Source organism: Miniopterus natalensis, chromosome 14 (genome assembly GCF_054644295.1).
Source record: "Miniopterus natalensis isolate mMinNat1 chromosome 14, mMinNat1.hap1, whole genome shotgun sequence".
NCBI classification, from domain to species: domain Eukaryota; kingdom Metazoa; phylum Chordata; class Mammalia; order Chiroptera; family Miniopteridae; genus Miniopterus; species Miniopterus natalensis.
The window spans coordinates 38,077,926-38,103,377 of NC_142094.1; the positions used below are offsets into that span (position 1 = coordinate 38,077,926).

The window sequence follows — 25,452 nt, forward strand, 5'->3', positions numbered from 1 at the left end:
TGTGTGCCTTTTGATAAATTAATTAATCTCTCCAGATTTCAGTTTCCTCATCTGTAAAGTGAAGATAATACTATTATTTGTTGGGAGATAAATCTCAGTGTCTCTCTTGCATTTCTGCACACAGGGCCCATAACTTTTGTTACAAACTATCTTTTCAAGGATGTTTGCATAGAAAACAACTTTGGGAGACAGAGATGGTATTTCTTTCTGGAGCAAAGAGCCAGCATACTTACTACCCATTATAAAATATTTGGGTTCTCTGAACTCGGGGTTTCTCTCCTGTTACATAACTCATGGCAGGTGCAAGTGTCATCTGACTGTCTTCTTGTCACTCTGGGAATTGGGGCTCTGAGAAATAGAGTAAATGTTAATACTCTGGTGTTGCTTTTGCTGTGCACAACAGAGTCCTTTGTCTCTGAACCAGGAATCTTGTGTCTCCTTCCAGCATCCATGAAACTGGCAGATGACCTTGTTAAGCTTACAAAAAGGTAAAAATCTCAGATCTTTGATAATTTTTGACACTACGTGTCTTATAGGGCTGTAGTCTAGATTCAGTAAGGTGATGTCAGTGCTTATCACATGGCTCAACACATTCACACACAAAAGTTCTCAGTAAATGTTAGTCCCAGGGTCTTTTTATATTTATTTGTCTTATAATGGAACGCTGATGATATCTTTCAAGTTTCTATGAATTTCTATAGACTTACTCCTGCTCATTGAGTATTACATAAATATTATCAAAAATGACAACAGAGAAGATCAGTTTACCAATTTCCAGGGAAAAGTTTCATTGCCATAGTTTTTCTCAAAAAATGAAAAACTCACCTTCTTTCGGGATCAACTGACCAGTTTCCTTCCCATTCCCAGCCCTTTGGAGGCAGAAAGAATTCCCTCTTGAGTTTTATTTTTCCTGTGACATCAGAAAATTTATGGCGACCCACTAATCCAGAGGTGCCCCATTTTCCAAACATAAAGGCTTGATTTTCATACTATTAAAAGAAAATAAAAATGGAGAAACACCATCAGAGAGCAAGAAATGGAACCAACCCATACATTTTTAAGTCCATCCAGGACTTAGGCTAAACAGCAATAGGAAGTTAAAAGGCTTTATATTCAGAAGGTATGACCAAACCTGGGCTGTTACTGATTATGCAACTTAGAGTAAATCCTTCCTCTTTCTAAGACTCAGTGTTCCCACCTGTAAACTGGGGATAATATAATACTATATTTATTATAAAGTTCAAATATGCAAATGATTGTGAAAGTGCTTTGTGAACAGTAGTATATCATGCTAGTTGTTTCTATTATTTTGAATGGCTCCATATTGTTCTCTGAACCTAATCTTTTAGATACCTATAAAAAGTCCTCAGTTTATGAATGTGCAGGCTTCTAAGTTTATTTGCAAGCCTACTGCCTAGAAGTTGGGGCACATTTCCCCATAGAAACAATATTATAACTGATGCTACATTTCCCAGGCAGTCTACAAAGAACTCATCTGAAACATGAAAGGTGGTTTAACATCCAGCCTTTATGGGGCCTAAAAATTCAGAGCCTTCATCCCTACCGATGGGTAGATTAAGACATTTTTGGAAGCAGATTCAGTGGCAAAGGCAGAGCCTGGTTTACAGGGCACTTCTTTCTAAGTTAGAATTTATAAATCTACAATGATATATCCTTTACTGTGTCAACTATCAAGTGTTGACATTTGCCAGGTAAGTGTCCCTGTTTGGGTCCAAACTAAAATTTCCGTTTGTCTGCTGATGAGCTCGTTGAGAAGATGATTGGCATAAGTGAAAGGGGAGTCTCTGGCTGAAGAAGGAGGGAAGAAGTTTGACTAGGGGCCTGATGGGGAAATTGGGTTCAAGGACACAACAGTGCCTGTCTCAGATATTGGTTCTGAGCCTTGAGAGGAGATGAGCTTGAGAGAACAGCTAGAAGAGCTGTTGTCACAGGGCTTGCAGACATCAGGGCATATGCACAGCTCCTTTGGCTTCCAAGTGACAAGGACACAGAAAGGAGAAACAAGGCATTCCTCTCACTTCTGCATGGAAGCCAGCATGGCTCTAGTAAAATTCAGGTAAGGAGCTTGGCACAGACAAGAGGACATCAGCAGCAGTGGAGATGGGGGCCCCACATGGCTCTGAGGCTGTGGCCTTTAATCAGCAGTTTTGGGGAAGGACTGTTAGCACATGTGAGGCACCTCAGACACTTCCAGAAATCTGGGGTGGGGAGGGATTTTGTAGAGACCTAAGGTATGGTATTAGCACGGGAAGGAAAGAACCAGCAATATTTCCATTATTGTTATTAATGTGCCCTTCCTGGTACTCAAAGGCTGTTAGATTCTGGAGAAACTATAGAGTCACACAAAGCAACTGAAATGGGTGGATCATCTCTTTATATGAGTTGAAACTCCAGTTCACTCTATGCAGGGAAGGATCTGGAAATGGGAAAGGGTGGAAGGGAGCCCTGGAATGATCAGTCCTTGCTCAGTGCTAGCTTCTCCAGGCTTAGCTCCAGCTACAGAGTTGGAAGCCAAGAAATGCTATAGGACTTCAGGAGCAAACCTCTTCTATGTGTGCCCTGATGCCCTCCACCTCACATTGCCCACTGGACTGGACATCAATATCCTCCACTCAGGGCCGCCTCTGCAGCCTCCAGCACATACTCTATTTATGTCCAATTGCACTTCCAAGCCTGTGCTGTAAGGACTCTGTGTGTCTCCCATGTGTTTCATTACTTCTCAAAGTGGTCCACTGATGCCCCATATCTACCCACAATGGAATCACCTCCGGTGCTAATCCCTCACTCAGCTACAGAATGAGAATCCCTGGAGTGGCTCTGGCAGTCAGCATGTTTAACAGGACACCCAGTTTTATAATCATTGAAATAGATGATGCGATCCTTGAGGACAGGGCTTGGCTTTTTCATCACCTTCAGCACCTTCCTCCATGCTTGGGTTAAAGCTACCACTCCCTAAAAGCTTGGATGGATGGATGGGTAGATGGTTGAGTGGATGGGTGAATGGATAAATGGTTGGAGGGATATCGATAAGTGGATGAATTCTGTTATGTATTTATTTACTCATTCAATAAATATTTATGTGGCAGGTACTGCTAAATCAATAAAAAGTACAAAATAGAAGATAGCCATGGGTTCCTTGCCCAGCAAGCAGATCAAAATCACAACCCTGAACTCCTTGTCAGGTATAGTGTTGGGCAGCAGGAACACATGTATAAATTAGCTAGATAGAAGATAATCTCCCCATTTAGTTGAGCATGAAGGCTCATCTACAGAAGAATGGAGCTTATCTGAAAATTATCAGAAGAGACCCACTGAGTACATCTGATAAATTCATATCAATAAGCACTTTGAGTTAAAAATAGTATATAAAAAACAATCCAAATAACTCTGCTTTTAGCTGTAAAGTTTGTGAAAATTATTTTCACTGGTTTAATTGTAATAAGACTTAAAAAAATATTTTTATTGACTTTTAGAGAGAGAGGAAGGGAGAGAGAGAAAGAGAAACATAGGTTGGCTGCCTCCTGCATGCCCCACACTGGGGATCAAGCCTGCAATCTGGGTCAAGCCCACAACCCAGGAATATGTTCTGACCGGGAATCGAACCAGCAACCTTTTGGTCCATTGAATGATGCCCAACCTACTGAGCCACACTGGCCAGGGCTGAGATAAGACTTTTTAAATAACTAAGTGGATTTTGAACTCAGTGAAGGTTTTACAAATTATCTCTATTGTCTTTTAAGCATTCAGGGAGGGTTTTCTTTGCCCTTAGGCAAACCTACCTTCAGTTTCCCCTCAGTGAGAAATGAGTCTCTAGTGGCTTAAAGACTCCTGATCCCAAGCAGGCTTCTCTGTACCTCTCCAGTGCCCTCATTCCTGGTTGTGTGTGAATCACTCTGTTTTGTCTCAATGTTGACAATAAAACCTCAAGTCAATCTTTCCCTAACCCCTCAGGATCAGGTCCCTCAGCTGGCTTGGATTTTACACAGTAGTGGTGGTTTTAGATATTTGAATGTTTTCCCTAAGAATGCAAAGTAAATGTACCCCCACAAAGAGGAAAAGAGAGTGATGACATGAAATGTACCATTTCAGCAAAGACGGTGAATGTCCCTTCTGCGAAGCTATTGAACTTCTTCTCAACAGCACTTAAGCCCAGCCAGATGTTCACTCGCAACTCCACGGGCACCCTTGGTCCACTGTTTTTTTCCTGTGGATACTGTGAGATGCACAAAAACATGGTGCATTATGGTGGGCACAGCACGGGCTGTGACATTAAGTTCGAGCCAAAAGCATACAAAACATCTAATCATTGCTCTCACCAGTCTAATTTTATGTTTGGGCAGTTAGAATATTTCCAAATGACACTACAGTGGAGATTAAAATAACAGGTAAAGCAATGAGTGGTTCTGTAAGTGTGATCCATAGATCTGTGTGTCCCTGAGACCTTTTCAGGCCATTCACAGGTCAGAACTATTTTCCTAATGCTAAGATGTTACTTGTCTTTTTACTGTATTGGCATTTGCACGGATGGTGCAAAAGCCATGGTAGATGAAACTCTAGGCAAATTGTACCAGTAGGAATTGTTTTCTTCATTACATGAAGAAAAGAAAATCCTAGTACTACTTAAGTAGCCCCTTGATAATGCAGTAAAAATACTAATCTCATTAAATCCTGATCCTTGAGTACGTCTTTTTAATATTTTGTGGGATAAAATGGGAAGTACACACTGAGCCAAACCGACCAGGCTAGTGGATCTGAATGTAGCAGAGACAATAAAGTGCAATGATATGGTTTCACATTCCACACTGCAATAAACCTTTCAGAAGCTACCACTTAAGTTTAGTGTTGCATCAGAGATGAATATCAATTATCTGCAAAGGTTTCCTCCCTTTTCAAACTATGTACTAGGTGAGGTCAGATTCTCTTTATATACTTCAACCAAACAACTTGTTCCATTAGCATAAATATAGAAGCAGATATGAAAATCCAGTTAAATTTCTGTGAAGCCAGACATTAAAGAGGTTTGCAAAAATGTAAAACACTATCACTTTGCTCTCTGATTTTTGAAGAAAGTACAGTTATAGTGTATAAAAACATGCAACTTAAGTTAACATGTAATGGGTCTATTATTTTAAAATAAATTAACAAATATTTTTAAATGTCTCAGTTTTAATTTCTGTTACAGTAAATATTAGTAGCTATAACCCACATAAACAAAAGCTCTCTGGGGTCTTCAACAACTTTTGTAAAATTATTCTTTTTGTGGAAAGGGGTCAGTCCCAAGACCAAAAAGAACCCCACTGAATGAAATAATTCTCTAAACTGGATAATGAGTATTAACAAAATCAATAAATACATAAAATATTCTCTTCAAAGCATTTTGCTATTTATCCACTGAGTCCTACAATGTAATGCAGAGAAAACCACTCTGCCTCCTCTCCCACCCCCTGTGAAATTTTATTTATTAATCAGTTTGCTTCCACCCACTGCTGAGGTCAATTATAATTGTGGTTCTACCTTAAAGTAAAATGTATCCCACCAAGAGGTACTTGAAAGAAGATAATCACTCAGGTTCTATTTCCGCTCTCCTGATTAAAGAGCAATGACTACATTCATTAAAAGTTAGCAGATACCACCTTGTTTTCAGAGAACACTTTCCCTCACTGTTTTTTTTCTCTTCTTGCTCTTTATTCTTCTCCTCCAAATCCAAAGAACTCATTGGGGTGAGTCCCTGGAGAGGGATGTCAGACATGCACCTGGGAACTATTCTGATCTCTGTTTCCAGCCCCAGGGCCGCCTTTGGTTCTCCATGTGCAAAAATACTGGATGCCTGTGAGATGTGCATCTTCTAGTGGAGAGGGCCAACAACTTTTATCAGGTTCTTAAAGGAGCTCATGACTCTAAAATAATGTCTGGAACCCCTGCCCTAAAGTAATAATTCTCCCCAAATTTTCAATTAGAGGACCCATTTGGTTAGGGAATAGATTCCATGGACTATCTATATGACCTTCCCCCCCCTACTTCCAAATACTCCCTAGAAGGGAAGGGAGGAAAGGCATTGGTTTGCATGAGACTTTAGAAATCAGTGGAAAATTCATGCCAGAAAGCAAAGCATTCACAGTGTCATGTTAATATCAGTGCCACAAAGACCTCTCCAAGAGTCTTTGATCAAATGCCAGCAAACCTCAAACCACTCTCTGGGAATTACCAACCCAGAAGAAGGGGCCAGAATGGGCAGGAATAGATCACGAGTGCCATAGCCATTCAGTGACTGGCAAATTATAAAGCAGTCCCTTCTCAGGAATATGGATTTTGCATTTAAGTATTTCACATTACACAGTGATGGAGCCATACCTTCAGAAAGATGGTCTGGATTTTCCCACAGTACTTCCCACATGCATTCTCCCCACTGGTGGAGTATAAAACCTGATGTGCAGGAATGCGTGCATAGGCCAGTCTTTTCTCTCCCCGGATCATCCAGATGATAATGTCAGGCATACTGTTTTGTGGCTGGTCATGTGGGTGGATGGAAAAGGAAGCAGAGCTAGAGTTAGCCTAAATGCAAAGGGACTTGCAGGCTGGGCCCTCAGGGCTCCACTTGGCAAAGAAACACTGTCTGCCCCACATTCCTGAGTCTCACATCTTCTAGGACCACACTGAGCCCACAGGCTGGGAGCAGGCTGTGACTGGTCAAAGGGCATAGAAGGAAGCAGAGCAGGTCTTCACCTGCCCAAAGCCCTGCCTACTCTCTGGGTTCTGACAGGTATTTTAGGAAATACCCCCTCTTATTTTGCCCATAATTTGAAGAAAGCCACCAACATCAGTTACAGGTTTCATATATTTTCTGATATTTGCCAAATCTGAAACATTCATTTAGTTTTTTAAAGCCATTTTTTTTTCTGATTGTAAAGGTGATACAAGTTCACTAAAGAAAATTTGAAAGCACCAAAGCATAGAAAGTAGAAAATAAAAATTAACTGTAATCACGTGTGTTTTTTCAAATGTATTTCTATTTACAAATATATTAGTCCCCCACCCCACCTCTGAAGGTCAGTAGGAGGGGTCCTCTGCTCCCTTGTTCTAGTCCGCAGAGGTTAATGGCAGTCAAAATTTATCTAGCCCTCACTGTGTGCCCGGTACTCTGCTAAGCCCTTTACACTCATCATCCTTTTAATCTTTACAAAACAGTGCTGTGACATGAGTAGTATATTTATCTCCATTTTACGTATGTGGAAACTGAGGCTTAGGGAGTTTGAATATTTTGCCCAAGGTTACACATGGTAGATCCAGATTCAAAGCCACGTCTTCCCAATCCCAACCAAAGGTGGCACTTAATCTGTATCTGCTACTTCATCACTCTACTCAAAGTATTCTCTGACTGTACCATGATTATGATAATGATTTGTCCACTCTGAAGACCTTTCCAGGACCACCAGCTCAAAATTCTTCTTCTGCCTTGACTTCAATGATGTTCAACCCCATTACCCATTAGCATCTCAGCCTGGTAACTCCTTGATTTCATCATCCATCAAATCTGGTCAATATCCTAAGTAAATTACTAGATTTTCCTGCTACCATCTCTATCCTTGTGCCAGTCCATACAATCCTTCTTCCATATCAAGGTGACATTCGTGTAGTGTAAAAGCCCTACCTCTTCAGTCAGTTGCATTAATTTATCAAGCCAGTCCTCAATTTCCACCAATGTGGACTTCACCTCTGTGGCCTCAGACCTCATCCTCATGGCTGCCTCATGAATCTGAGAGAGAGATTTGGATCGCAGCTTTTGGATCTGAGTATCTAGAATTGTGACATTAGATTTTCCTTCCATGAGAGGCAACGTGTATCTAAAAAACAAAAAAACAACAGAGTTTGCAAAATAGCTTTTTACGCTTCAGAACTGTCAAAGTCATTTATATTTGGTTTCCATCTTTCAAACCACACCATTTTCCTAACTGTATAAGCAGGTTTAAGCTGAAATAGATTGTGTCTGGTAGATCACACGTGCCAGTTAAGACTCTCCTCACTCTCATGAAGAATGCAGGGAGATTAAAATTTCAAAGCAAGTCCTTGGGTTTGACCCAAGGCCCATGGCATCACTAGAAAGAACATAGAAACAGCAGCTGCAGTTGGGAGAAATGGACTTCCTTTGCTGCTTACAATCATTTGTATAGGCCCACAAAATGAAGGAGAGGGAGATTAGAGACCATTTAGCTAAAGGGTTCTTAACTTAGGGACCATACACCCCTAGGTCACCTGTGGGTGAGCCTCAGGAGGTCTGTGAACCCTGGAAAAGTGTACGTTTGTGTTGACATGCAGTGTGACATATGATGAAGAACCCTGGCTTTGGAGCCGACGATCTGGGTACAAATCCTGGCTCCACTATTTACTAGTTCTGTGATCTCTTATTTTCCTTTCTTCAAATGTGGGGAAATAATATCTACCTTTTAGGGTTGCTGTGAGAAGTAGATGAATTAATATATGGAGAGCATTGAGAGCAATGCCTGCTGCATAATAAAGTCTAAATAATGCTGCCATCATCAACATCTCCTTGTCTTCATCCTTGGCATTGTCTCATCAGATATTCAGAGGGGTCCATGAGCTCCCAAGAGGTTAAGAACCACTTGTGCAGGCCAAGCTCCCATTCAAAATGAGAATCTAGAACAGCTGGGCTGGGGCCATGATGGCCTTCTTCCACCAGGGTTTCCCTCTCATGGCCACTATCAGGGACATGGGGCAAGGTGGTCACCAATTCCAGGAAGTTCTACTCACAATGCCTCTACCTGAAACTTCCACTGGCTTGAATTTCACCCAACTTCTTAAATGAAGGAAATCCTAGCATGACTTCCCCTAAACACAAGTTTCCTGTTACATGAAGTTTAAAAGATTCCAATTTAATTCTTCAAGAACAGTGAAAGTAGATATTTCTGTGTTTTGCTTAGCAAACCTCAAAATTCACATTTTCTACATGAAAGGTATTGCCAAATGTTTCTATTTGGTTACACCAGTAATTATGGCAATGTACTGGAAGGGTTAAGTCCCTGGAATGATTCTTTGAGGCATAAATATATATGGAAGCTGCTAGCTCAAAAGTCACACTTGAGACTTGGAATAAATAGATGCTGACAGTGTTAAACACAGCAGGAAGAGGAGTTGTGGTTATAAGCCCAACTCTGGACATCAGATGCATCATTTCACCTCCTTGGGTCTCTGTTTTCTCATCTATAAAATAAGGAGACGGGAAGAGATGACCTCTTAGGACCCAGATTGAAATTCTCTGAATATAAGCAAGTACTCAGCAACACTTTGATCTCAGCTGCACGTCAATTACCTGGCTACACCACTAGAAGGCACAAGAACACAGGGAGACTTAGGGCATTGGGGTGGGGGTTGTCTCTGCTTCCTGCTGCTTGTGAGAAGTGTTCATTCAATACGCTTTTCTTTTGGAACTTCCCTGTCCACTGCGTTATTAACCAATCTTTAAAACAAATTTGGAATGAGTCACTTCCTCCTTTGATTTCCAAATACCCAGAGATGGTGAGCTGTTTCCCGTAGTCACGGTTTTGAAAGGTTCTCTGGCTCAAGTCAACTTTACTGGCTTTATCTAAAGGAGGCTGGGCCAGAGTGTTGAGTAGGAATTCAGTAAAAGAGCGAGTAAAAAGGCTGTTTCTAAAATGAGTTGGCATTACAAATGATGTTCTGAATGGCAAAACTGATGCTCGGCCCCCAGATCCCATTCTCTGTGGGAGCCAGGAGTCACCTTTCTTGGAGACTGGCGGGATGCAGGAGCATATCCCTGCCCCCTCCCCCCTCCCCCACCCCTTGCCTGAGCTTCAGCCCCCACAGGCTGCATTAGAAATGGCACCAAATCTGAAAGTGGAGCTTTTCCTGGTGGTGATTCAGAGACTCCGCCCTGTGATGGACTTTTGAAAAGCTTGACTAATTCAAAATTTTCAGGCAAACATTAGAGACAATTCTAAGGCTCTTCTAGTCTTATAGTTTAAGGGAGGGAAGCATGGCTGGGAATTCTGGGATACACAAAACCAATGTACCTTGTGTCTTCTATAACTTCATCAATCAGCTTCAACCATATTTCAGCCAACTGGTTTGCAGGAATTTTACCTTGTATTCCTGATTTTAGAGCCTCTATGTTTGATTGCTGAAGAATTTGGAAAGAGAGGAAATAATTGGTAATTGTGCATTACGCCATTATACCCAGTAAGGTTTAACTCTAATTTAATAAACATACATATGCAAAGACCTAACAGAAAAACCAGGTGTTTTTTGTTTTGTTTTACCTTTAATAATGCTCACCATAGCTTACCACTATTTATTTTTCTTCAAAATGCAACCAGCACTGATAAGCTTAAGTAATAAGACGACCTCTTCATAGAGATTTGACCTTTGAAACTGTGGATGAAGAGGGGCCACATACTAAACCTGACAAGCTCAGCAGAGGCCTGTATGGTGGCCTTACAAACTCAGAGACCTAAAGTAACCACATAGGATGGTCTGAAATGAAAACTTCCTAACTGAAAGCGAGTCATGGTGGATAGTCATGTCCTAGGCCAGTATCTTCCATGACAAAAGTCAATCTTTACCTTAACTGAGGCTGTTTATTGACTTTTATCTAGGATAATAGGCATTTGGAATGTCAGAGGAATCCTCTTTTTCCAGACCACTCGGGGCACAATCTCCCACCAGAACACGAGACCACAGAGACCCTCATTATTATCTTCTCTCCCTCATACCATCTCTGTGCTGTAAATGTTAATTGTTAACTACCCTGTTCCTACCAATGTAAAAGTAGTATGTGTCTCTCCATTTAACCCTTTATCCAATCTCAGAGAGTTCCCCACTTTACCTTCTCTTGTCCCCTTAACCAACCACCAATGAGTTTCATGTAACCCTCTTTAGGTTTCCTCCTTTTATTCTAATTAAAATAAGACCCAAAACTGCCATTCTCTGGAGCATTTTTTTTAATCCATTGAGATTTTGATTCTGGGCAACTGTCATCAGTTTGGTTCAAATAAACTCAAAATTTCTTACAGATTTGGACATTGCTTACATCAGCAAAACCATATAAAAATTTTATGCATTCAAAAAGCAATAAAATAAAACCAACAAAGATGGGGGAAAGGAACCCTAAAATGGAATGTAAAACAGGAATGAATGAAGCTAACTGTATTTCAAATGACTGCTAACATAACTGAACTAACCAAAGGAACTTGTCAAATGCAATATGTGGACTATATACCCTCAGTTTAAAGAAAAGAAAAAATCAAACTCTAATTAGATATCATTCCCCCCCCCCGCCACCCCCCCACCACAGTGGTTTATCTTTGGATTTTAGGATTAAACAAATGAGTAAACATACTGAGGATAACGAAGGCCAGGCTTCCCGCTGTTGGAGGAGAGAGCTGTACATACAGAAATAAGGAAGACTAGAAAAAACACTGGCATTAGCATGGAATTGGGGTTTTCCTTATACACACATTGGGTTTAGTTTATTGACAGATACAGAAGTAAATATGTATACATGTTTGTATGCTTTTAAGTTTGCCCACTTAGAAGACCTAGAAGCAATGACATCTAAGTAGTATTGAGCATTCTTACTTTTTACAAGCCATTCCCATTAAAAGGAACCAGGGCTCCTTAGAGAAATGGTGATTTCAGGGCTGGGGAAGGGACAGTACAAGATAAGCCCAGAACATATTATGTCACTTTGAGTATCTGCCAACAGATTGAGGGACAGCCCATCGTGATTATCAAAAGTCCTAATCATGAAAGGCCACCATCCTGTCCAGATTAGTGCGGAATTAGAACACTTGGGTCAATGGAGACAGCCGATGAGAAGGAGTAGGAGGGAAAAAAGCTAAACCCCTGTCAGAGAGAAAAGTCTTCCTCTACCCTTCAAGAGCCTTCTGGTTGGACTAATAATCAAACGAACATAAGACAGGATAGCAGGAGAAAAATGAATTAAACTATAATAACATGTATACCTCCTGTATACATGGGAGAGACCCTGGAACACTGAGTACTTCTCCAAAATGATGGAAGACATCACCTTAAATGCCACCTTCAGCTAAAGAGGAAAGAAGGTGTTGGGGATGGAGAGTCAATCTGGCAGGTTGTGGGATAAAACTGTTACGCAGATTTAAGCCCAGGCATTATCTCCCGATAGTGAAGGCAGGCCTGGGACAGTGAGGGAAGCACCCTTACAGATGGAGATTTCCCTTACAAATGTAAATGTTCTTATGCAGAGGGTAACTTCTACTTGGTTTTCAGAGGTTCTCCTAAGTCTACTGTTTCTTAAAATTACTCAGCCAAAAATAATCAGTATCCCAAAGAGGCATATTTTGGATAGCAAACTCTGCTCCCCTTCATACCCAAAACATAATTAGAATAGAAGTATGAACAATTCTCTGCCAGTTCCCTTGAGATGAAGGATTGGGAACTAATACCACAACTATACTGTGTATCAATTGCAGCTTTATTATGTGAGCAGTTTACTTCAGTTAACTTAAATCTCAAATTCTCCTTCAATATTGTCATTAGACCATAGAACAATATTTTTAGATTTTTCCATGGAGTCTTAGATAAGGTATAATCCAGGATCACCACATGTCTTAATCCAGCCCTCTCAGAGGTTGGATTTTAGAAAAAAATTAATACTAATATAACTTGAAAATCAAAACACTAATACCAGATGGATTTGATACCAATACTGATAGAAGTGAATTAGTATCTTTATCTCAGTCATGTTCCCTTCCTCCTCACCCATGTCAACTAGATGGGTAATTAGATATCACAGGTATGCAGCTTTAATCACAGTGAAGGCTTAAGCTCCAAACAAGGAGAGTTCCTCTAGTCTACAGCCTCAGTGGAAAATGTCAGGCTCTGGCTCTTCTGAGCCCACCTCTTCCTACAGTAGAGATTTTTACTACTTTAATAGCTAAGCTTTAAGTGTTGCCTGTTCCTATGGAAATGAGGCATTCTCCATACCATATTCACATACAGATTGTGGCAGACATTGTAAGTTGTTCCCCTCTTTCAATTTCCATCCCCCCTATTCCACAGTAAGAGAAGTTTTATCTGGCCCTATGCCAGCCCAGACATAAGACTGCATTTCCCAACTCCCTTATAGTGAGATGTGGTCATAGGACTTGATTCTGGACAATGGAAAGTGAATATTAATCAAGTGTGTGACTTCTGGGTCTTTCCCTTCAAAGGAAAGACCTGTGCCACCTTCTCCCCCTCTTTTCCCCTTCCTCAGTCTGGAGTGTGGATGTAGCAGGAAACTGCCTCTCCCATGAAAACTACTTAGTGATGGCAGAGCAACAAAAGGGAAAGAGCCTGGGCCCCCAGTGCCACTGAACCTCCATACCAGCCTTTGATCACCTATCTTCACTGTAACTAAAGAAACTGCTTTTATCTTCCTTACCACTATAACCTGAGGTCTTGTGTTAGAGTGGCCTAGCTTGTATCTTAATTTAATTCACTCTGTCTGGTGAAAAGAAAATATAAAAAAGATAAACTTACCAGATGTTCTGCCATGACTAAGAGAATGTTTACTGCATCCAGGCGATGACTAATATCCTCCCAATATGAAGTCAGGGTAACAACTGGCTTTGTGTGGGCCCAAGGCAGGTAATAATAGTAGTTCCCTGGTGTAAAGCATTGAGGATCAGTAACATTGGACACTTAAACATCATGTTTATTAAAGAGATGCGCAAACTGGGTTACTATTTAGTTGTATGTTCGGGAAATGGTCTGGGTGGCCAGGTTCTTTAATTTTATTCAATTATGCAACTGAGGGATAGACAGAAAGTTCTTATTTATTTCTTATTTATTCAGCCTGTTTTGAAAAACTCTAAAATACCAGTAAAACAAGCAATCTTCAGGATTTTTAGTGGTTCAGGATTATCTGAACATCACTGATGATTACATAATACATAGCAGAAAATATAGGGAGCATGGGAGATTAGGTTGTATGTTTGTCCCTGAAAACTGCTATTCTAAGTGAATATTTTTGTTGGAAGTGGGCAAGAAAAAGAATTTTGTTTTTTTAAATCCTTAGCTGGATGGGATTTGGTATTACTTAAAGCTTTAGAGTGATTAAGAATCATTAGCCAACATTTTCTAGCACATTTATATTTTAACTCTGTACAAAAATTAGCTAAAAACTATATGAAACTGTTGGAACATTTGGTCAGAATTTCTCCTTCCCTTCTCTATACTCTAAACCATTTGTCAATATCTTAATTAGAGCATTCTCATAGTCTGCCTTCTACTATTATTTCTTTTATACACTGGAATGTAAGCTCCTTAAAAGCAGGGACTGTTTCTCATCCATCTTTGTTCAAATGCAGCTACTTAATCCTCAGAGCAACTCTGAAGAACATGAAGATGCTGATGGTTAGAGTCAGTGATGCAGCTAAGGTGCTGGTGCTGGTGAGTGACAGAGCAAAGAGCAGAAGCCCAATTTTCCAGGCTCTGAGCCATAGTCCCATACACTTCAACGACTCAACCTAAGAGTGATTTAAGGCCTGGTAGGTCAGAGGTGGAAATAGGTTGGAGAAGTTTTGGGGGAGCTCAGTGTTCAGCAAGTTACCATCTTGTGTCTTTACAAAACAGAGGCAGTGTTAAATTTGGGCATGGGATGGGGCATGGGGGTTCAGCCCCTGGCAGAGGGCCTGCTGCTTCTTTGGTTTGACTAGTCTTAAAGGTGTCTGTACTCCAGCCACCTCCCTTCACAAATTCAACCTTTTCCTTTCCCCTAAGCACATGCTGGGGATAACAGCTGCCAGAGGGAGAACACATTGCATGCTTTGTGTCTTATGTTGCATCCACTCTAAATGTGTACAGGAGAGAAGTCAGTCTTACCATCAAATATGGCACGGCTGTACTGAGTAGTTGATGCCAAAGGCTTACAGGTTGAGTCAAACTTGTTGCCGTAGTTCCCAATGCTGACTTCAAACTGAATAGCCTCGCCAACATCTTGCAACATGGTGGCCGAATGGAACACAGCAGACAGACTGTACTTCCGCCTTCGCTGATATTTCTATAAAGTATGGGCAGACATAAAGCTCAATGAAACTCCTTTTGCTCTAATTTACATGTAGATTTCTAACAAATACAAGTTCTAAACCTAATAATTAGTGTTGAATTAAATGCCAGCGAGGAATGTTCTTGAATCTAGTAGTTTCCCTTGTACTCACACAAGTGGGCAAATATAGAATGCTCACTGCAGCACAGCGTAAAATAGAGAAAAAAATGAAAACAATACAAATATCTATTAATAGGTCCCTGGTTAAACAAATTATGTTACATTCATATAAAGGAATGAAAGTTCATAAAATATTTAGGTAGATCCATATGTGAAACACGGAGAAAGGGTATTTAAGAGTGAACCCATTAATGTATATTTTAATATTGGCATATGCATGAGGAAAGTCTGGAATAATATAAGTCAAATTATTAACAGTTATGTTGGGGAATATAGAGAGCTTATGGTTAACTTTACTCCCTACCTTATACATTTTTAATTGTTTAAGTATTAATTTTCTAATCAGAAACAATAAAAACTATTAATGACATTTAAAAATAAGTGAAATTAGGTGAACTTATTTTTCTGAAATAGAAATCAAACATTATTTCCTTCTTTCTTTTTTTTGTTTTTAATTACTGGTTTACTGAGCGTATGTGTGCATGAGGGGGTGGAACATAGAGCCAACAATGAATGACCACACTGAGTTTCCATCAGCCTAGCAGAAATGACCAGGAGCCCTTGAGGTTTTCCTTCACGTGGGCATATAAAGTCTCTTGAATCCACATCCTGTCCCAAATCCTTGCTCAGATGGCTTCTCTCCTTTATGGATCACATCCCTACTCATCTTTGCATCCTTCAGTCAAACAGGGCTATGCAGTGGTTTAAATCGCTGTACTTGGTTATGTCCTAGACATTCTGCCATTTAACACTGTCCACATCTAGAGTTTGTTCTGGATCACTGTTGGTACCCAGTCTCTGTATATCCTGGGCCAGCTTGCGGGTGAGAACATCAGTGGTTACGTAGTGCAGCCGTATTGGCTATGTGCTCCATTGGTGAACTCGTGAGACCCACGAGTAACAATATTCAAATTGCATGACAAATTTCTCACCATAGCAAGTTTAGTTCAAAAGCCTCTCAAGTTCAGAACTCATAGGTCTATAGTCCTTCAACTTGAGATTTGGAGGCCACATATGATGACTTTTTTAGTGTTGTTTTTGTTTTTTTCTCCCATTGCTACTTTGCTACCATTTGTGTACCACAATCTAAGCAGTAAAGTAGTGATACCTTTTTACCTCTAGAAAGCAAATAAAAATTACTTGACCCCTGTAGGATATTTATTAACTGATTTTTCTTTCCTTCCTTATTCATCCATATCATGGCTTTTATTCTACAGAATGAATCGCAGTTGTGGCTGGGTCTTCTGGCTTGTATGATGCAAGAATGCAGTCATTCATTTAAAGAAGTACTCAGACAACTGTTTTGAAATTTTTTGTGTGTGGTAAAACACACATAATGTAAAATTCATTCATTTTAGCCATTTTTAAGTGTACAATTTGGTGGCATTAAGTACATTCACATTTTTGTGCTACCATTACCACCATCGAGCCACAGAACTCTTTTAGACTTACAAAACTGAAACTCTGTGCCCATTAAGCACTACCTCCCCACTTCCACCTACTTTCTGTGTCTGAGTTTGACTGCTCTGGGTACCTCATATAAGTGAAATCAAACAAGATTTGTTTGTTCAAGACTTGGCATAATGACCTCAAGTTTTAGCCATGTGGTGGCATGTATCAGAATTTCCTTCCTTTTTAAGGCTGAATACTGCATTGTATTGTTGAAAGATAAACTGAGGCATATTTAAAAATTTTAAGTTTATTTGAGTAAACATCTGTTAGAATCGGGCAGCAACAAGCCAGAAGTGGTTAAGAGTGCTCCACTGACAGAAGCAAGGGGAGGCTTTTATTGAGCAGATGTGGAAGGCAGGCAAGGAAATTATTTGATTGGTGACAGCTTAAGTGGTTGCATTATTTGGGAAGCCCAGTTGGCTACTTGTGGCTTTGGTTTCCATGCAGTAACCTTGAGGCATTTACAGGCTTAGGTTTTGGTTTGCTTACGTAGGCTGCCAAGGCATTGTAGCCACCTCGGTCTAATGGGCGCCTTGCTTAATTAATTTCACAGTATACATATACCACTCTTGGCTTATCCATTCATCTGCCCATGGATTCACGGGTTGCTCCCACCTTTTGTTTACTGTGAATAATGCTAATATGAACATGGGTGTGCGAATATCCAATTGAGCCCCTGCTTTCAATTCTCTAGGTATCTGCAAAGCAGAGGATTGCTGGATCATACGGCAATTCTGTTTTTAACTTCTTGAGGACTATTTTAAGAATGTCTGTCAGTGACTGCAGCTTCTTGTCTTGAAGAACCCCAGGACATCCCACAGTTATAAAATCTCCATTTTGGTTAAAGGAATTTTCAACATGGCTTAATTAAAACCTCCAATAGGATTTCATCAGAAACCCTTCTGAGTCACAATATTTTTTGAAAGTCTTTCTAAAACATTGGTTAGTAACCTTAGCTGCACGTTGAGTCACTTGAAGAGCTTTAAAATATGCGTCTACCTGGGCCCCCTCTTCCGGAGATTCTGCTGGGGCATTGTAAATTTAAAAGCATCCCTGCCACTTTGGTAGAGAGGGGCTTGGGGGACTTCTGTCACTTGTTAGGAGTCCCCTTAACCGCCCACAACTAAGCCCCCTAAACTACCCAGTTTCAGGAATCTTGCGGAAGCTCTGGATTTGGTCTGAATTGTTCTGTGAAAATTATGAAGTAGGAAGTTACTTGTATTAGACCTCCTTTTTTGTAAGCCATTTGGATGGTATCAGAGAGGGGAAGGAGCAAAAATATAAAACATAATTTGGGGCTGAATCATGGCCAAGAAAAAAGTGATCAGTTAATGGAGCCATCTGTTCATGCGGCGGCTGCAGGGACAAGAGAAGGTATGTGAGGAGGCTCTGTGCAGGAGCAGCGGTGCTGCCTCTGGCTGGGCTGGTTCTGCATGCACACCTCCATAGGGCCAAGATTCCATGAGAACTCTCTGGATTTCCCCATGAAGAGCTTGCAGTCACCTGCAGAATCCCTGATAAGACACTCACCCTGGAGGTTCTGGGCTGAGACAATAATTCAGGCTTCTGGCCATCAGAACTCTCAACAGAGCGGGTACACACGGTGACCAAGTTGCTCAAGATGGAGCAGCTCCTTGGACCACTTTGCAGGTCCAGATTCCAAGAGGGGCACCCTTACCATCTGCTTAGCTGCCCTAAAGCAAGGCTGCTCTGGAGTAGTGCACCTGAGAACTCAGCCCTTCCCCCAGCTCTTTCCCTACTTCCCCTGAACCCTCAGGGTAAAAGGAGGGCCGAGAAAAAGGAACAACCAACCTCATTTAGGGAAGTCTGAGCCTTAGCTTTTGTTAGGGCCCTCCCTTGAAGCCATGGGCACTACTGCCTACAACAGAGAAAGTTAAAGCATGTACATTATGGTCTACTAGACACAGATGGGTGTTCCTTCCTTTTTAGGGCCTTGGGGCGCTCCTGATCATCACTGACCAGCACACTTTGTAGATAGAGTTGGTATAGGGTAGAGCTTCAGATGTGAATTTGGGGAAGGGGTGATTTTTGTTAAGCAGGATGAAGGGTAGCAGGTAATAGCTCTTGAAGGTGTGTGTGAGCCAACATGGCATAGATCAATAGGGTCAAAGAGCCTGTAGGTCAAAGAGAACTGCCCAACTTGCCATCTTTGGTCTGTTTACTATATATGACTGACAACTGGAGATGAAACAAGCCTCATCACTCCCATTGGGCTGTTGTAGATAGGTCAAGAGGGCATTGAAGGCCACTTGCTATGACTCAGGCCTCTCCCCAACTTCAGACCCTGGATGTTTCCTTCCGGGTTTGCATTCCCACCACCAATCCTCTAAAGCACTCTTTTCTGTACTAAGCATTATCACCACTCCAACATTTACCTCAACAACCAGCAGGTCATCATTTGAAATGGGCTGAAGCTTTTTATCCGGTGCTGTCTTTTCAAGAAGAGTGCTCAGTTCAACCAAGATTCTTCCTCTGTAGGCAACTCCTTCTCCCTGAAAGGCAACAATGTAGGATTATTCCTCAAGGCATGAACAACAGCAGAAAGTACGGTCTCTCTATTCCAACTAATCCTGCCACAGTCCTAACCTCCAAAATGAATCAGTCAGTAACTCTCTAAGATGGATTTAGGTCTTTGGTATTTGAAAAAAGAGTCAATGACTTCAGGTAGCATCCCAAAGAGAGCCAGGGAGCCCGGCCTGAAAGAGAGCTTAGCCATGACTGAGGTCAGAGGCTTTTAAGGATCCGAAGGGGTTCCCAGAGGCTGGGGGGCGGCTGTGGAAGGGAATCAAAGTTTCCCTCACCCTGCTTCAACAGAGCAGCTCTGTGTTTATCTACAGTAACTGGGCTCCTTCTCTCCTCTTTGCAGAATAGGAAGTTTGCCATGTTGGCAACCAGGGCGAGTCTCAGAGTAGCCAACAAGTAAAGGAGGACTGGGTGCGGCTGAGTGTGAGGATGAATATCAGATACTCCCCCCACCATATGCAGGAGTGTTGGCAATAGAAGCTTCTGGTGAGGGTGGGAAGGCTCCACCTCCACAGCCAGTCCTCTGACCTCCTCCTAGGGCTTTTTCTTTCTACCTTAGTCCCTTCTGAGTTTTGGGAGCTCACTAAAAGACATTACTTTGGCTTCTACTGTGATAGATCACTTCCCATCTCTGGGCCTCCATGCCTTTGCCTACAAAATAAAGAGGTTGGATCATATCGGAGAGAGCAAAGAGTTTCACTAGGCATGTTGCCTCCGGTCATTTGGTAAATTCCTAGAACATGGTGTTGAACAGAATTCTAAGGCAGCACATTTGCTTATTAGCAAAGAGAGCCAGCATTGATTATGGACATCTGTTCTAGGTATAAGGAGTGGGGGAATGGCCAGGCTATGCATTGGCAATTACCAAATCAGACAACCTCCGGGATCCTTTCCTATTCTTGCATTCTAAGACTTGAGGAGCGTGAGACTTCCATCCTTCAACATTTGATCAGTTGTGTGGTAGGTCTATGTGTGTGTGTATGGGGGGAGGTCCCCTAAATATGAGACTTAATTACAGCTATTATAAGAAGGAATCTCATTAACAATGCTCATTAATAACAAACTTTAATTGAGAAACCAACCTTTCCAGTATTTAGCTCATCGTAGGGGTCTGGGAATCCCGTGTACTCTCTGGGGCTTCCATAAAGGTTCAGATAACAAGGTCCGAATGTTGGAATAAAGCCCACCTCTGTTTCTCCTGTATTTGCTAAGAGACAACATCATCATTAGGTTTTAGGCTTTTAAACACTCAATCTGTTGAAACAGATATTAGTTATTAGTTGGCTGAGTGAAACTATTTCCCTCCATTTTTGTGAGTTAGTTGTATTAGTGGAAATTATAAGCGCTTGTGAGACTCCTCATGTTTCCCTTTTCTTAGTGCTATAAAATATTAAAAACATTTGGGGGTAGTTCAAATAAGCATGTTATTCTTTAAAAAAAATGTTATTCAAATTAAAGAATAAGACTTTCAAGATGATCTTCACATTTTTTGCAAGTTTATAATTGGCATCATATTAAACATGTCATTAGCAATCGGGGTAAAGATTATATTGTTTTGGGAAGTCACTTAAATGATGTATATCAGATTAACTTTGTTCCAAAAATGTCATTTAGTTTCAAGTTAAAATACATGAGATTTAAAATTTTTATATGTAACAATGAACAGCCTGCCTATGGTTATAAGACCACGTGATATTCATAAGCTACACGAAGTCTCTATTCACTACATTCTGTCTCTGATGAACAAGCAATATGTTCCTCATTTTTGCTACCTGGTCTTAGCAAGACTGCTACCCAATGAGGGCAATGTTAGGAAATAGCAGTAGTCAAAGGGAGATTGTCGGTAAATATGGGGAAATGTAAGCACTGCATGGGTTTGATGGGTAACAAACCTCTAAACCTCAGTGTCTCATCTATTAGGGGAACAACACCACCTGCCCTCAGAAAGTTGTGACGGTAAGTGTGAGAACACTAAGCAAACTTGCAAAGAATGGCAAGAGCTGTGCAAATCAAAGGACAGGTTATGATCCCTCGTATTTGGAAGATGAAGACCTTCAAGGTACAAAATGGAAAACAGTCAGCATCTTCCAACCTAGAGATCCATGCTGAAAGTGGGGGAAAGTTATTTCAAACAATTGATTTAGTGCCCCGTATCTTTATGTATTCAACATAAACAACAATAACAAAAAATGTTACATCTCACAAACAGTTATTTACAACGAAGCCAATAGAATGGTTTGCATCTAGGTGAAAACATGAGACGTGGAACAATGCGTGGTTGCACATCTGTTTTAAGCTTAGTCATGCAGGACAACTATACAGCACTAACACAAAAATTATTTGTAAGACAGCAACATTTGGGGGGGGAGTTCTAAAGGCACTCAACTGATAAGTCTTAATAAGAGAATAGTAAATAGGAAGCTCTAGAAGATAGCAAAATTACAAAGCATAAACCTGTGTACGATGCAGCCCCACATCCCGAAGATGAGAAATCTACATAGTAAAAATACAATTGGTTAAACAACGAGAAACACAGCATTATAAAAGAGACATTGAAAACGTTAGCCAAATCCAGTGCTAGGTAAGTGGTTTAGCGACACCAGAAAAATCCCAAATTCAGACCCAAGCCACGTAACCCTTTTGTAATTTATACAAATCTCGCCAGTTAAATTCAAAATGGCTTAATATTTTGCAACAACATGAAATAATCCAATCTTTCCAGTCCCAGAACCACCAGGTATCTGAGAAGTCAGCTCCTCACCACCAAAGGAAGCCTGGTGATGTTACCAACATTTTGTGTTAATAAAATGTTTGCTTGTCTTATTTCTGGCTCAGTTGGGACCAAGGCCAGAAAATCCAAATTAATGTCATCTGAGGCTATGTAAACAAAGGCCTGTAGTTTATGGTATATTATTATTTGTTTCTTTTGAGGAGATACCAGCTGCTCCTTTGTATTTTGAGACCCTGTAACAGATTGTCTGCAGGGCCTACAATGAGAAAAGACCCCTCGAAACAGGGGCTGGAACTGTAACAATTTCTGTTTTTATGGATGAATGGCTATAACTATGGATGAATGGCTATAACTATCATTTTTATGGATGAATGGCTGTAACTATCACTATGAAAAATGCTTGTTTCAATATTTCTTGAATAATTATCTTTTGGTAATTATTTAATGACTTTTTGCTAATGATAAATGAATTTAATAATTTTTACCCTCCCTCCATATAGCTATAGCGTGATTTTAAAATATTCCTTTGGTTACCTTTAATTGGTAGATTTAATCTAGTCTTTAATCCATCTTTATCAAACCAATGATTTCATCCAGTCTTTATATCTGGATTCCTCACTGGATAAGAGGCTAGTAGCCCACCTACCTTTCCCCTTTACTCCCCTTCCTTCTTTCACTTCTAATCTCTATCTTCTGCACTTTTACATTGTAATGGGCGATGAAATTTACATTCTGTTTAGAGCTTTGACTACAGGCTTAATAAAAAATAAAAAATAAATTTATAGTGCTTACATTATAACAACCATATAAATATTGTTCTCTGCAGAGAAAAGAATAATTGTAATTACATTTCCTTTGTCACCCGCTGTTCCAGCAGCATGGTCACCTATGCCACTCAGCAGAGAATGTTCAGATGAATCTTTTCCTTAATTTCTACCATTTGCTTAAAATAATGCCACACACGACTTTCTATTTGGACTATATCTTCTTTGTTCAGTTCTTTGTTTTTCTCAGAATTTCTCATTCCCTTTTTTTCTTCTTTAGAGAGGCAATCTATAGCTTCTTCGCCATGTCTCTCTTATCTTCCAGCTTCTTATCCATGCTAGCTATTGCTTGGATTAACAGTATATATTTTTTAAAAGCCATAAGGTCCTCTCTTGAACAAGATGAAGATGAGAGACACCTTAGGTTTCCTAAGACAAAATCTTTTCTCAAATTCTCTCACTTTACTGAATATGTCTAATCTATTAGGAATTACAATAATTTTTGTTATTTTTATTTAGGCAACAAAAAATAAGCTGCTGATATTATTTACGTATAATACTAAATTTTTTCTTTTACCATCTGAGTTTTTCTCCTTCATTCCCTATTACAATTTCTGACATATGCACAAAACCGTAGTGCCAGGTATAGGCAATTATGGAAAACGACAGTTGTTTCTCAGTATGGAAAACAACAAAAAGAAAAGTGTACTGGCTGTCAGTGCCTGTTAGCATGAAATGCATGAGAAGCTAATACACACTATCTTAGGGAGCAGAGATTACATGGTTTATTGCCACCTGACCTCCCTGTTCCTGCCAAGGCGATCAGTTAAGAAAAGGAATATTATTTTATATTTGGGTAGAATCGTTTCAGTGCTGCTCTAAAAAATAAGGTGCTAAGCACTCTGTATTGACACTCAAAAATTTATAAAACAGCTACTGGGAAAGAATTTTTGGATGGGAGCAAGAAAGCTAAAATCTTCAAACTGTTAGTTGCCTTAACTTTTAATTACTAATTAGTTGTTTTGCTGGTCATCACCAAAACATCCCTGAAATGGTTCACTAGGCTCATCACATTTGGTCTTTAAGAAACCAAGTGCAGCCCTGGCTGGTGTGGCTCATCCCATGCACCAAGAGGTCGCTGGTTCGATTCCCTGTCAGGGCACATGCCCGGGGTTGTGGGCTCAATCCCCAGCAAGGGGCAGCCGATTGCTCAGTGTTTCTCTCTATATATCCCTTTCCCGTTCCCTTCTTCTCTCTCTAAAATAAATAAAAATAAATAATTAATTAATTAAAGAAAAAGAAAAAAGAAAGCAAGTCCATTGCCAGGCGGCTACCCCAGTTCACTCCTTCAGAAGGTCTTCACCCTCTCTTGTTCCAGCTCCACTGTGTGACTTACCTTCCACTTCCCCTCCAGAGGCAGCAATTTTAGAAAGCTGTAGATATGTTGTTCCAACTACATCATTTTTGGTAAGACGGTCCCTGTGTAAAAAACACAGGTTAAGGCCTCCACCTATGAGGATGCATCTTCATTTCAACAATAATAAGATAGAGTTGGAAAATACCCTAGACTTCTGAAATCATTGTCCAGTGGGCCTCAAGTTTTACTGTACTTTAAAAAAAATCACTTGGCCCGGCCGGGCGTGGCTCAGTGGTTGAGCATCAACCTAGGATCCAGGGGAGATCCAAGGTTCGATTCCCAGTCAGGGCACATGGCCGGGTTGTGGGCTCGATCCCCAGTTGGGGGCCTGCAGGAGGCAGCCGATCAATGACTCATCATTGATGTTTCTTCCTCTCTCCTCCTCTCTCTCCTTCTCTCTCTCCCCCCCTTCCTCTCTCTGAAATCAGTATAGACATATTAAAACAAACACTGATCTAGTTGGACATTTCATTTTAGTTATGGAAACAGATTTTTACAGAGGTCATGAGATTTGCCTATGGCCACACGCAATACCATTATCGTAAAATGGATAAGTAATTAGGCACAGTCATTAATGGGCGTAATGTAATCATATTACATAGAGTAAGTGCACATTTTATTTTATCGTGTTTATATTTATCAAGCACTACTGTGTGAGAGATGCTCTTTTTCTGACTATGGTTGATTGCTTAAAATCTAAATCTTATTATCTATATGGTAGGAACAAATTTACCTACTATAAGTATATACAACTTCGTGCTTCTTTCCAAGGGTATCTTAGTCTGTGAGCCTAACTCATGAAATGCTCTCTGACTGGGCACACAGTAGGTGTAAAAAATAAGGTTTACATTAATAGCATCCTCTGTGTTTAATTCCTTCGTCTTCTTTATTCCATGTAGTGGCACACCCACTCTGAAGATTAGACCCCATGAGAGGCAGGAAAGGCTCAGTATTTTGAGGAAAGATTATACTATAGTATAATATTATATATTATAGTATTATTATATATGATATACAGGTCAGGCAAAAGTAGGTTTACAGTTGTTTGTATGGAAAATAAAACAATAATTAATAAACAGTAATACAAGAATAAACTGTCTTTCATGTACTCACAGTTGTAAACCTACTTTTGCTTCACTCTGTATGTTATAAGTGATACATTATATAGTATATAATGATATATGGGATATAGAAAATGACTAATTAAGCACAGTTGACATGAGAGCTTGCATCTTTTCTGTCCATCCAGAGGGCCTAGACTAAATTTAAAGAATCCTTAGCTTTCCTTCAAGGTATTATA

The 25,452-nt window shown here is 40.4% G+C and overlaps 1 protein-coding gene across 1 annotated transcript in view; it reads right to left on the minus strand.

Annotated features, from left to right (window-relative positions):
- The window catches only part of MYOF (myoferlin), a 126,065-nt gene that overhangs the window by 45,240 nt on the left and 55,373 nt on the right, over positions 1-25,452 (minus strand). Inside the window, exons 16-26 of the mRNA XM_087824454.1 lie at positions 24,132-24,214; positions 21,695-21,733; positions 20,323-20,447; positions 19,093-19,209; positions 14,902-15,079; positions 13,558-13,682; positions 10,068-10,174; positions 7,670-7,862; positions 6,373-6,528; positions 4,103-4,234; positions 826-989 (exon numbers count right to left, since the gene is read on the minus strand). Coding sequence (XP_087680580.1) covers positions 826-989; positions 4,103-4,234; positions 6,373-6,528; positions 7,670-7,862; positions 10,068-10,174; positions 13,558-13,682; positions 14,902-15,079; positions 19,093-19,209; positions 20,323-20,447; positions 21,695-21,733; positions 24,132-24,214 — 1,419 coding nt within the window. The remainder of the gene's footprint in view (positions 1-825; positions 990-4,102; positions 4,235-6,372; positions 6,529-7,669; positions 7,863-10,067; positions 10,175-13,557; positions 13,683-14,901; positions 15,080-19,092; positions 19,210-20,322; positions 20,448-21,694; positions 21,734-24,131; positions 24,215-25,452) is intronic.